Raw genomic sequence first — 13,214 nt, forward strand, 5'->3', positions numbered from 1 at the left:
TGCTATAGAGCAGGCTGTCAATCATTGTGCCAGGGAGCGATTACTACATGCTTGCTGTGCATTGAGCCATGACTAACATCCCCATGTTTTACCCTGAAGACTGGAGGCGAGCGGCTGCAGGGAAAATATAACTTCACTTTTTTCCTGTAGCCGCCCTTGCAGGAAGCCTACCAGACATGATTTTAAACACTATTTACCTGCAGATTACCACTATACATGCAGGTAAATAGCATTTATTGAAGTGACAGTTTCCTTTTAGGTCATGTAGAACTATCCCATCATGCAACTCTTAAGTAACTGTATTGTTAAAAAGATGTGTATGGTGAAAATAGAAGCTCCTGCAACACTATTGTCACATGAGCCACGTGATGCTGTTCAGATTGTGTTTATCTGCATTGCAGAATTAGTCTCCTGTTTTATGCTTAGAAATGTATTTTATTATATCTTTACAGTGTTTATTTATTCAATGCCCGGGTATAACTGCAGTATACGGGAGCGAATGCTTTATTCTAGCTGCAAGAACCCATTGTTAGATGTCATTGAAAAACAACTGATGATGGAAATTGTCAAAAAGGTAATATTGCCTTGTTATGAGCACTTGATTCCGATAGTTTGTTTCTGCAGAGCTTATAGATACTTAGTTTGAGCAGAGCAACGTAGAACACATTTAAGGCTAACAATTTTGTCACTTTGCAGCTTGTACTGTGTCTGGTAAAGTGTCTGGAGTCATCCTACCGTGTTTCCCCCCCTCCCCCAAAATAAGACAGGGTCTTAAATTACTTGGTGTGTAAAATTAAATACACAGAAAAGTACACAAATTTGGAATAGTCACCTTCATAACAACCCAAGCTATAAAACTCACACTAGTTAACCCCTTCAGTGAACACTGTAAAGAAAAATAAAGAAAAACATTGTAAAAACAGTCTTTTCATAATACAGCTGACGGAAAAAAGTGAAAGAAAACTCAATCAAAAAGTCATATATAAATATAATGGTACCGCTGAAAACATCATGTTCCGCAAAAAGCAAGCCACCTTAAAGCTCAATTAGCAAAAAAATAAAAAAAGCTATAGCTCTCAGAATACAGCAATGCAAATCTGTTTTGGGTTTTTTTCCCTATAAAATAGTTTTATGGTATAAAAGGGGCAAAACACAAAAATTCTATAACTATGGTGTCGCTGTAATCGCACTGACCGGAAGAATAAAGCTGTCTTATCACTTTTAGGCTATGTGCACACGCTGCGTTTTTGGTTTTTTTTTTTTTTTTGACGCTGCGTTTTTGTGCAATTTTGGCCGCTAAAAACGCACAAAAAAGGCACCCGCGGCAAAAAAAAGGGAACCCCTCCCTAACAAGGGCAGTACCCAAGTGTGGGACTGGACTTAGTGTCCCCAAAAAGAAAATCCCTCCCCTATTTCTGTTAATAGACGATGGACCTAAGTAGGAAGTTTTATTTTATGGGTTGAGTAGAAGGTTTTTATTGGTAGCATTTTAGGGTAGAGAACATTTTGCATCCGTTCATATTTATACTGTGCTTCATCCTGAGCACTTACACTAGGGTTTCCAACTATATCTATAAAATACATGATTCAGGTGATACCCCTACGGATCCATTCACTAATAAGGCAGCAGAGATACTGTGAACTATGTGTGGCTCTTGTTCCTCGATATCTGAATCACATATTTCAGAGATTTACACGGAGTACCCAATATAAGCGCTTAGTGTATAGGTCAGTGTAAGCCGAGCCGTACTGCATTCTTCAAGAGGCAGAAAAAAATCATGTCTTTTTACGTCATTCACTGTGCGGAATAAGTGATTAGATGGCTTTATTCTTTGGATCACTGCGAATACAGCGACTTATGTTTCATAACTATCATACACTAAAAAATGTTTGTTTGGTTTTTTTTTTACAAAAAAAAGTTTTGCATCATCATATTTTGAGAGCTATAATTTATTTATATTTCTGCCGACAGGCATTTGAGGTCTTGTTTTTGCAGGATGAGCACATAAATCGCCAAAGCTACAATTTTTGTATACACTGTAGTAGTTGTGGCGTCTCACAAGTACCCCAGGTGAGCCTGTTGTCCCCTCCACATACTCTCTCCCAGATGAGACCCTGTTTGCGCTTCTGTAGTCTTTTCAGCACACATTCTGACTATTCCAATTTTTAGGATGCAAAATGAAAAAACCCAGCAATTCAGAAAAAAAAATAATTTGTGGGGATTAGGCCACTTACAGTGTGGTAAAAGTGTTAGGACAGCTTTACTGTTCTGGTGTGTGTGTGTGTGTGTGTGTGTGTGTATAATATGCATAATAAATATATGTACTGTATATATGTATATGTTCACGGTAGGGGTTAAACAGTGGGACAATTTTATAGATTGTCGTTCTGGACCCGGTGATGTATAAATTTAGCTTTATATTTTACAGAAATATTCTTATTTGTTGGTGTAATATCTTTTAGTCTTTTATATTTTTTTTGTAATTTTTTTTTACTTTTCTACTTGTCCATCGATGGGATTTTTATTCTTCTGATCTCCGATCTCTTGCAATACATTAGACCTGTGAGATTACACTGATAGGTCACCTGTTAGTCCATGGCTGGATGTAACAGGCCACCATACCTGGCATAACAGGATGTCATTGTTTGGCCTCTGAATACCATGACCATGATCAGCTCCCCATGATTTTGTCACAGGGTTGCCGATGGAGGTGAGAGAGGGAGCCTCTTGCCTTTCACAACCTTCTAAATGTTGCAGTTGTTCTCGATCGCGGCATATAGGGGGTATTAATTAACCAGGGCCGGTGCGTGTGCCTGTCGTGGCTGTTACTGCAGGAGCTCAGCTGTCAGCTAAGGCAAAACTGCAGTTGAGTGTCCAGGAAGTACTGATATTACAGCACCTCCCTCACGATCATGCTGTGATTGGTCAGTCAGATTTACTGACCGGTTACAGAGAGCAGGGATCGCCGAAATCTGTCCCCACATCTCTGGTCATATTGGTCAGCGATCAGTGACCGCTGTTGCATGAAGCTTTAATCCATGATACATAGAGCACGCCATCATGCAGAAACTGACATCTGCTCATGACATGCTATATACGTTTATTTATGATAAAGGGGTTAAACGAGAAGTCTTATGTTTTGAGAAAGAAAAACCCTTCATTACAGAATAAAATCCTCAAACCAACTGTTCAATACGATGGTGCTTGTATCATGGTTTGGGCCTGTTTAGCTGCATCTGAGCTAGGATGCCTTTATATCATTGATAGAACAATGAATTCAGGACATCTGTCCATGAGTTGAATCTCAAGAGAATGTGGGTCATGAAGCACAGCAATTACCCAAGGACACAAGTCCTTATACAAAAGAATGGTTGAAGCAGAATAAAGCTAGTTTTGGAATGAGGACTGAAAGCGAGCAATCCCACCCACATAAGAGTTGAAGCTGTTTTGTAGGGAGGAATGGGCTAAAATTCCTACAAGCCGATGTGTAGGACTAATCAATAATCATAACGTTTAGACGCAGTTATTGCTGCCTGTGGGGGGTCACACCAGGTACTGAAAGCAAAGGGTTGCATATTTTACCATACACAGACCTGTGTTTTATAATTTTCCGAATGTAAAAAAAAATCACTCTAATATTTTTGACTCATTTGTTTAATTAGGTTTTAGGGACTTTTTTTGAAAAAAGAATTATATATTGTTGTACCGTATTAGGCAGTAGATTGAAAATATTGAAATGTGAGAGTCCTCTGTGGTTGATACCTTTGACTGGCTAACCAACAAGATGTTAACAAATGGCAAGCTTTCCAGACTACTCCGGTGTCTTCATGTATAGTAGAGACCAGAGTAGTCTCAAAAGCTTGCCATTTGTTACCATCTTGTAGGTTAGACAGTCAAAGGTATCATGGAGGACTCTCAATTTTTTTAATATTTTCAGGACTTATGTAAAAAAATGTGGTGTTTTAGGTCAAATTTGTACAGAAATACAGAAAATTCTGAAGGTTCCCAAATGTTTAACCTATTTCAATTTTATTTGCACAGATTGAAATAGATAATGGAGATGAACTGACATCAGACTTCCTTTACGATGAAGTCCACCCAAAGCAACATGCACACAAGCAAAATTTTGCGAAGCCTAAGGGTCCAGCTGGAAAGAGGGGCATCAGGAGGATCATTAGAGGTCCTGCAGAAGTCGATACAGCCAATGACTAGAACTGTACAGCGGCTTCTTGATGTGTGGAAAGGTGAACTGTGACCATTCCACCCCGCTGTAATCTGTACACACAACAGTGATGTCTTCAGTTTGTCATTCCTCCACTCCTGTCACTTTGAACTTCTGTCCTGAAGCATTTTGATGATTGCTCCAGTGCACTAAGTACTCTTCGACATAAAAAAGCAATATCGCCACCACTAAAAGAAGGAGCTTGTTACAATGCATTAGTGGTGTGCACATAATAATGGGAAATTGACACTCTTACTAATATGTATTTGTATATATGGCAATTATGCTTTTTACCAAATGAGGAAATCTCATTAAATTGCTTCCCTTTCAAGTGAAAAGTCAGTAGATTTCCACCACTGAGGTAGAGTTTATCATAGGATAGCACTATGCAATGAATTTTTCCTTTTTTTCCGATATATATGTAGCATATTTTAAAGAAACCCTAACTTGTACAATTGTAAAATTTGACTACATACATACTACTCGATCAGTCATCTAAGCAAATCCATTGTGGGTGATTTATCGCTCACTGTATCTTCTATACAGTGTCCGACATGAGTCCATATGCCCCGAGAAGGCTAAACCACTGCCAGTTACCGCTTCGAATTAAGGAACTGCTAAATATTTTCACATGAAGATAAAGCAAACTGAATAGAGCTTGAATTTGACTCCATTCATAGTCACTGGTGCTGATGAAGACAACCAAGTACAGTGGTCTGTCACTCGCCTGCAAATGAAATGGCGTATGTGTGACCACTACATTCAGAGGGGGCACAGAATCCTGTTCTGATGATCAGTGGAGCTCTGATGTCCCCTGCCTAGCAGTTATCACCTATCCATTGCACAGGTGATAATTAACTGATTACTAGCACAGTACCCCTCAGGTATTTATAAAGTGCGAGGCTGTATTGGTGACACCACTACAATAATAGGGGCTGGCTTAAAGGGAATCAGTCAGCAGGTTTTTGGTGTATAATCTGAGATGTATAGCAAAAGACAGACCAGTATGACTACTAGTTTAAGACTAATTTATCAAATTTTAGAAAAAAAATCAAATTAACTTGAGAATTAAAATATAACTTTTCAATTTGTTAAAATATTATAAGACTTACAATACGTGAATTTAAAACGACTAAACCACATGTCTTATATGTTTAACATATATAAGACCTATAACCTTGTGATTTTGAGCTTTTGTACTATTCCTTTCCTCGTGGTATTATTGTGTTTATTTGATAGTTACAATAAGAGCTGTAGTGAATTGTTTTCTTATGCTGTGATGCCGAGTAAGATTCTATGGTTATATCCACTTTTTGCAACACACTTTGTTATTGTAAATCAGAATATTTGTGTTTGATCCAAATCTTGAGTGACCTAGATGGGTCAGGATAGTGTCTAATCGACCTATTACTAAAGACAAGTTACAACAACATCCTCCTGTGGTTTAGTCGTTTTAAATTCACGTGTTGTAAGTCTTTTAATATGTTAAGAAATCTAATCAAAAGTTATATTTTAATTCTCACGTTAATTTGTTTTTTTTTCTGTATAAGCTGAGCGGAGCATGATGTAGTGGAAGAGAGCCTGATTAGTGATGTATCACTTATTTGGCTGTGTGTTGCGGTTTCAATACAGTGTTTTATGAGTAGGAAATTATCACTACAGGACAGGGTGTCTCGTGCCTTCTAGTTCAACCACATCCTCAGCACTATACATTGGACACAGAAAGCTGGGAATCAATGGTATGGGCTTGGTTATATGCAACTCAACATCTGAGCTCTGCTAAATCTGCAACAGAGAAAACTAAGGGATACACCCCTGGAATCAGGGTCTCTGTCCTTATGCTGCTGCCAGATTACATAGCAAAAACTTGCTGACAGATTCCCTTATTATTGGGTTTATATCGTAAATCTCTCAGGAATTTATCCTAGCAACAAGAAGTGAAAATGTATCCTCTGCAGATATTTATACCTCTACAGCTATTTCCATGAACGCTATGTTGTCAACTTTGGACAACCCTTTCTCCCAGGAAAGGTCCATAATTAACTAATTGTTGACAAGGATCATTTTTTTTTATCAGCTTCGCCAGCAGCGAAGTAACATTAATAATATCCACCAAACTTGAATTTAGCAAGTGTTTTTGCTGCTCCTTGTCTTATTATTGAAGGAAATTGGGCACGTCTGTCCATTGGGCTGTAGCGTGAACTTTAGGACAAGTTCTTCTGCTGCTTTTTCTGTGTGCTATGCATTCTTTCGAAAAGAGCAATCTAACACTATGAAAGTCCTCACATACTCTACGGCCACTTTATTAATACAATAGTGTAACGTCCCACTTGTGAAATACAGGTACAATGGAATTGCCACACAACTGACATTTCAGCCACAAGTGCCGGTGTCGTCTTTTTTTACTTTTCTATTTCTGTATTACACACAGTTTATACAGTATGTCACATCATGGTTACATTTATTTTATATTGCCCCCGTGGAGGTACAATGGGCAGGTCATATATGTAAGCCCTTGAATACCATAGCTCTGGCACAGAATAAAGTGTTTTTCCCTCTTCATCTTTTACTATGCATTCTTTTAATCAGAATTTTCTTCACAGCCTTGATTTCTTGGAACCAAAGATTATTCTGTTTGGAAAAAAAACCTTTGCGATGCTTTAAAGGGAAAATGCAATAACATTGATTTTCTGCTTTGCCATTAGCTGTTCATGTATTCTAGGCATCTACCGAACGATTGTTTGGAAACCACAAAAGATATTCAAAGATGATGGAGACTCAAATGGTCAGAACTGTGCTCATCTTTGGCAAACTTTTATCAAAGGTGGACTTTTTATTTTTTAGAAGTATAGAAGAACCTAACACACCTTTTTACACTTCTAAAGAAACAGTGTAATTTTTTTATTATTTTTTTAATAAAGATGGCCATATGTTAGCATAGTCATACTACAGTTGACATTTGTGGCTCATTCATTTCGTGGTTATTAAATGTACCAATCAGCGAATGTCAAGATCGCAGTGTCTCCAATAGATACGTGTACATGGGAGAAGATCAGACCACTGATGGCTAAAAGATATGACACAGAAATGTTATATTTCTTTATTTTTGAGGAATCTTTTCACATTATAAAAACACTGCCATTGATTGGCCCTTTGTTTAGATGTGGGGATCTGATTTCTGGAAATAAATGGCTGAGTAATGCTATAAAGGTTTGATCCACAATTGAGCCCCTTCATCCTGGAAATCAGTGGTAGGCCGGAGTCACACTTGCGAGAGTCTTTCATTGCATCACCCGACATGGCCTGCCGCTCTCCTAACAGGAGCCGGTCGGCTGTATGTATTTCTATAAGACGCTCCTGTCCGGAGAGTGTGTGTGGCCATACCGGGTGATGTGATGCCAATCTCTCGCGAGTGTCACTCCGGCCATAGATTAACTCTTATCTCACACTATCATGTGTCTATTATGTATCAAAATCATTTTGACTGAATTTTCTTTTGTTTTCTTTCTTCCCCAAGTCTTTTGTATCCCAACAGGGGTTTTTTTTTTATTTTTATTTTAATTTTTTCAACTGAGGATCCTATTCACAAGTGTGGCATTCTTGACCTAGAACCAAGGCCTTTAATGTTTGCTTGAATACAGCCGTTAATAAAAATGATCACTGATTTTGTAATTCTTTCATAGATGTACCTTTTTCTATGCTTTAAAAACTGGGAATTGGATACAGTTTCTCCGTTTTTTGCCTATAAACTGTTTTATTAAAATGGCATGTTTTACAAGCTTAGCTGATTATGCAAATTTCTATTAGAATAATTGCATTTTTACTGACTTTTGTTTGACCTGTATGTATGATTTATGACTTTGAAAGAAACAAAAACTACATGAAGAATATTTGTGAATAAATTCAACCCAAAGCAAGAACATTTACCTGTATGTTCCTTTCCTGTCTCATGTAGATGCCAACCAGAAAGCTGGTTTTAATTTTATACTTGTAAATCTCTCGCCTCATAAAATGTTTTTTTTTTTTATTGTTGCAAGATTACCATTTATTACTATTAACAGAGTACCTTTTGTTCTAGATACAATATATAATGGAAAGTCCAATCAGCCGGGTTGTGCACTCTGTGACCTGGATTTTATCGCCATCCAGGCTGCACATGAAGTATACACAGCACACAAACGGGTTTAATAAAACCTGTTCTGATAACTCATTCATTCTCACGACTTTAAAAAGATGACTTGGGCATGAGCACACAGGTATAGGTGGCATGTAAGAACTCCTTGAGGGTGGGCTCTTGATTTAGTATTCAGATGTACTATATTGCATCATGTCATCTAGGTGATGGCAGCATAAAAAAAGGTGGAGATGAAATCAGCTTGGAGTCTTGACACATGGGTACTAACAAAGAGGAAAGTGGCATAAAGGCACATGAAACGCTGCATCCATTGAAACATTAAGTTGTAGAGCAATACTTATTTTTAGATTGTATGAATCTAAATCATATAAAATGTGAGACAAGGACTGAACAACCTCATATAGCTGTAGAAACTTGGCACTCAGGATCAATGTGAATTGTAGTTGTGCCACATACAGCGGTAGACACCGCGTCATACCCAGCTATGTTGCTCACCACACTATCATTTCTGAGGACCCCCTGCACGTATGCTGATGGTCTTTTGATCGAAACGTCTGTGCATGTGCTGGTCCTACAAGTTCTTCACAATAAAAACTACTATTCACATTGATTTTGAGTGCCAAGTTTCTACATCTACTTGAGACTGTTTTAGACCCTACTTGTGCACCACCTCAGAAGTGCTGTGTGTATCAACTCGCTGAACAGCTTCAGAGACTTGTTGCTCCATTACAGCTGTGCACAAGTCATGGTTTATACATAACAGTATGATAGGTCTGCTTAGGTTAGCCGGGTATGGAAGTATAGTTGCACAGTCTAATATAAAAGTATTACAGGTTGATCTGCACTTTCTTCAGACTGGATAAAATGGTCTTTCTGAAAGCTAGAAGCAAACAAAAATGTTGTGGTAGCAGACTGCATTAAGATTTCATTGGAACTAAGGCTATGTGACCACGGGACATTGTACCTGCGGATATGTCCGCAGGAGCTCCCCAGAATCAGCAGTTATCAATAGTTCCGGGATTCCAGCTAAATATCTGCTGAAAACCTGCAGACATTCATGCGACTTACCTGCGGAAGTCCCGGCCTCTAACTCCATAGTGGAGGACGGGGAATTCTGCAGAAATTTCCACATGAATAATTGACATGCAGTTACGTGCGGTTGTGGGACATTTGCAGTATATTCTGCAGGCGCACATACCACATCATCAACACAGACACTCCTCATGTCCCATAGGATAACATAGGGAGTGGCTGTACTTGCTAAAACCTGCAGATTTATCTAGAAAATCCAGATAAATCTGCGGGTACATTGTCCTGTGGGTACATAGCCCAAGGCTGAGGCCAATCTCTGAAATACTACCTCATTGCCTCTTCCGGCAAACTTTCTGATTGGCACAATGCAGTCTGACAGATAACCTTCACATAATATTTGCCAATCCCAGTCCATAAGATGCCAGATAGAGAAGTGTGATTTGTCATTCCACAGAACAAAAATTAATTGCAGATAGAGTAGCCGAATGCTTCACACTTCTCCACCCAATGCCTGAGATGGGCTTGGTAGTGATAAGATTACACACATCTACTTGGCCACAGAAACCCATATCATGAATGTGCTAGTGCACCGTAGTTACTGAATCTGCAGATTATTTGTGACTTATGCACCTCAGCCCTCACTGACCCCGCTTTGTAGTTTTCTAAACAGTCCTTTTTTCAAAAATACTACTCAGCTGATGATAGAATATTTAGAAGGGAAGACATTTCTCAAACAACACTTAATTCAGAGAGCTCTTTGGCCCGACCTATTCTTTCACAAGTTTGTAATGGCAGACTGCATTTTTATTTGTTATATTTGACACACGGTGGCAATGGGAAGGAGTTAGAAGCTTGGATTCAGTAATTAGGAGGTGTCTCTATACTTTTTGTCTGCATAGTGCAGTTGAAACCGGACGTTTACATACACTAAAAAGACACATCTGCATGTTTTTCTCAATATTTGCCATGAAATCAGAATAAACCTTTTCCGTTTTAGGTCTGTTAGGAACCAAAATGATTTATATTTGCCAAATGCCAGAATACTAAGAGATAAAAATGCCTTGACACATTCTCTATTACTTTCTACAAAGTCAAACATTTACATACACTAAAAGTACTAGGCCTTTAAACAATTTGGGACAGCCCATATGATGTCATGTCTTTGGAAGCTTCTGATAGGTTTATTGACAACATCTGAGTTAATTATAGACACACCTATGGATGTATTTTAATGCACACCTGAAACACACTGCTTCTTTGAGATACCTTCCATGAGTAATCTGTAAGTTACAGTAAATAAACACACACACCTGAAAAAATCCTTTATTTGCAGTAAAAAACACTAACAAATACCCTCGTTCAACACTTTATTAAGCTCGAAAAACCCCTCCATGTCTGGCGTATTCCACGGAGGTCTAGCGTCGTATCCAGCTCTGCTTCATGAAGGTGACAGGAGCTACAGCAGACACCGCCGCTCCTGTCAGCTCCACGCAGCAACTGAGGTGAGTATCGCGATCAGCTGTGCTGTCACTGAGGTCATTCGCGGCCACCGCTGGATTCTCCAACTGTGACAGCAAGTCGCCCGAGTGACAGCGATGTAGTCACATGCGACTTGCTGTCACAGTTGGAGGATCCAGCAGTGGCTGCGAGTTACCTCAGTGACAGCTGAGCAGATCGCGCGGCTCTCTTCAGTAACTTCATGGAGCTGACAGGAGTGGCGGTGTCTGCTGCAGCTCCTGTCACCTTCATGTAGCAGAGCTGGATGCGATGCTGGACCTCCGTGGATTACGCCGGACATGGAGGGGTTTTTCGGGCTTAATAAAGTGTTGAACGAGGGCATTTGTTAGTGTTTTTTATTGCAAATAAAAGGATTTTTCGTTGTGTGTGTTTATTTACGATAACTTACAGATTACTCATGGAAGGTATCTCGGGGAGATGCCTGACATGATTAATCTAGGATTTAGTGGCAGGTATGGGCTGCCATTAACTCCTTATTACCCAGATTGCCAACGCACCAGGGCAAATCGGGAAGAGCCGGGTACAGTCCCAGAACTGTCGCATATAATGTATGCGGCAATTCTGGGTGGCTGCTGACTGATATTGTTAGGCTGGGGGGCTCCCCATAACGTGGGGCTCCCCATCCTGAGAATACCAGCCTTCAGCCGTATGGCTTTATCTGGCTGGTATTAAAATGGGGGGGGACCGCACGCCGTTTTTTTTTTTTAATTATTTATTGTACTGCACAGTATAGACACGCCCACTGGCTGCTGTAATTGGGTGCAGTGATACAGCTGTCACTCGGCGTGGGGGGCGTGTCTGACTGCAACCAATCACAGGTGCCTGTGGGCGTGGAAAGCAGGGAATATGAGATTGATTAATGAATTAATGTAACATTGGTCTCAGTGTCTCCGGTACGTGCAAAAACGTACCCGAATCACGGATGTGTGTTGCAGGCCTAAGATGAACCATCTTTGGTCAGACATGTGCATAGCATAGCAACCCAAGAACAAAAGCCAAAGTCATTGTGAAGATGCTGGCGGAAGCTGGTAAGATTGTGTCATTATTCACAGTGAAACGAGTACAGAATCAACATGGGCTGAAAGGCCACTCCATTACTCCAAAAGAAACAGAACAAGACAGATTAATGTTTGCAAATGCGCACAGGACCAAAGACCTTAATTTTTGGAGACATATTCTGTGGTCTGACTAAACTAAAATTGAACTGTTTTGCCATAATGAACATCATTACTTTTGGAGGAAAAACTGAGAAGCTTTGAAGCGTAAGAACACCATCCCAACTGTGTGCAATACAGGGTAATATTGTGGTACCGTGTTAGTCAGAAAAATCAATTGAAATACTATATCCCAAGAATGACAAAAGTATATTAGGAGTGATACCTTTATAGGCTAACCAGAAAAATTATATTAGCAAACTTTCAGAGCACAAAGGCTCCTTCTTCAGGCAAATTACAAATGAATTACTGAGACCAAATCACAACATTTAAATGAATGTTACAACTATACTTTTGTCATTCTTGGGACATAGTATTTCAATTCATCCCAACTGTGAAACATGAGGGTTCACAAAACAATACACATCAAGGGTCAATACAGTATGAAAACGTGAAAAAAAGTAATATTTTAATAGGTATTAAAATAAACCCACATCAAAGATAATTATGTTCTAACAACCTACCTAAGTGCACAGTAAATGGTAGATTTACTTACCCCATACCTTAATCTCCCTCTTGTGCACTACCTGGAAGCTGAGGTCGACACGCTAGGTCATGATATGGCACCCCCACTCATAGTCGACTACCCCTAAATTTCAATAAATGCCCCTGCCAGAAAAAAAGTGCTTGTGCCTAATTAAATTGTGATTCAGTACAAAATAAATCACAACTAAAGTAACTTGGCAGAGGATATCCATTTGCAATATATTAGTAAAATAGCAACAGAGTTAACAGTCCATACTGATGATTGCAGCATAATAGCTGTAGGTCTCAGATACATCACCTATCATCTGGGACCCACAGCTATTATGCTACAATCATCAGTATGGACTATTAACTCTGTTGCTATTTGACTCAAATTTTACAAATATCTTTCTCATCTGCCTCCTGATGAACCAAAATGGGGAAACACGTTGAGGCGATATATCAAGTGAGACCATCAGTTACCTGCATAGGAAAGTGATAAGTATTACAAGTTTTTTACTTCCCTGACAATATTTGCTTGCCTCTGCCACATTACTTTATTTGTAATTTGCACTGAAATCACTTTAACTCAATTAGGCTATGTGCGCACGTGTGCGTATTGCATGC

The 13,214-nt window shown here is 39.2% G+C and overlaps 1 protein-coding gene across 1 annotated transcript in view; it reads left to right on the forward strand.

Annotated features, from left to right (window-relative positions):
- The window catches only part of TWF1 (twinfilin actin binding protein 1), a 74,589-nt gene extending 66,446 nt beyond the window's left edge, over window positions 1-8,143 (forward strand). The window contains exons 8-9 of the mRNA XM_075344970.1: window positions 453-574; window positions 4,043-8,143. Of these exons, the coding sequence (XP_075201085.1) occupies window positions 453-574; window positions 4,043-4,213 (293 nt within the window). The 3' untranslated portion in view covers window positions 4,214-8,143. The remainder of the gene's footprint in view (window positions 1-452; window positions 575-4,042) is intronic.
- The last annotated feature ends 5,071 nt before the right edge of the window (window positions 8,144-13,214 follow it).

Source organism: Anomaloglossus baeobatrachus, chromosome 4 (assembly GCF_048569485.1).
Source record: "Anomaloglossus baeobatrachus isolate aAnoBae1 chromosome 4, aAnoBae1.hap1, whole genome shotgun sequence".
NCBI lineage: Eukaryota > Metazoa > Chordata > Amphibia > Anura > Aromobatidae > Anomaloglossus > Anomaloglossus baeobatrachus.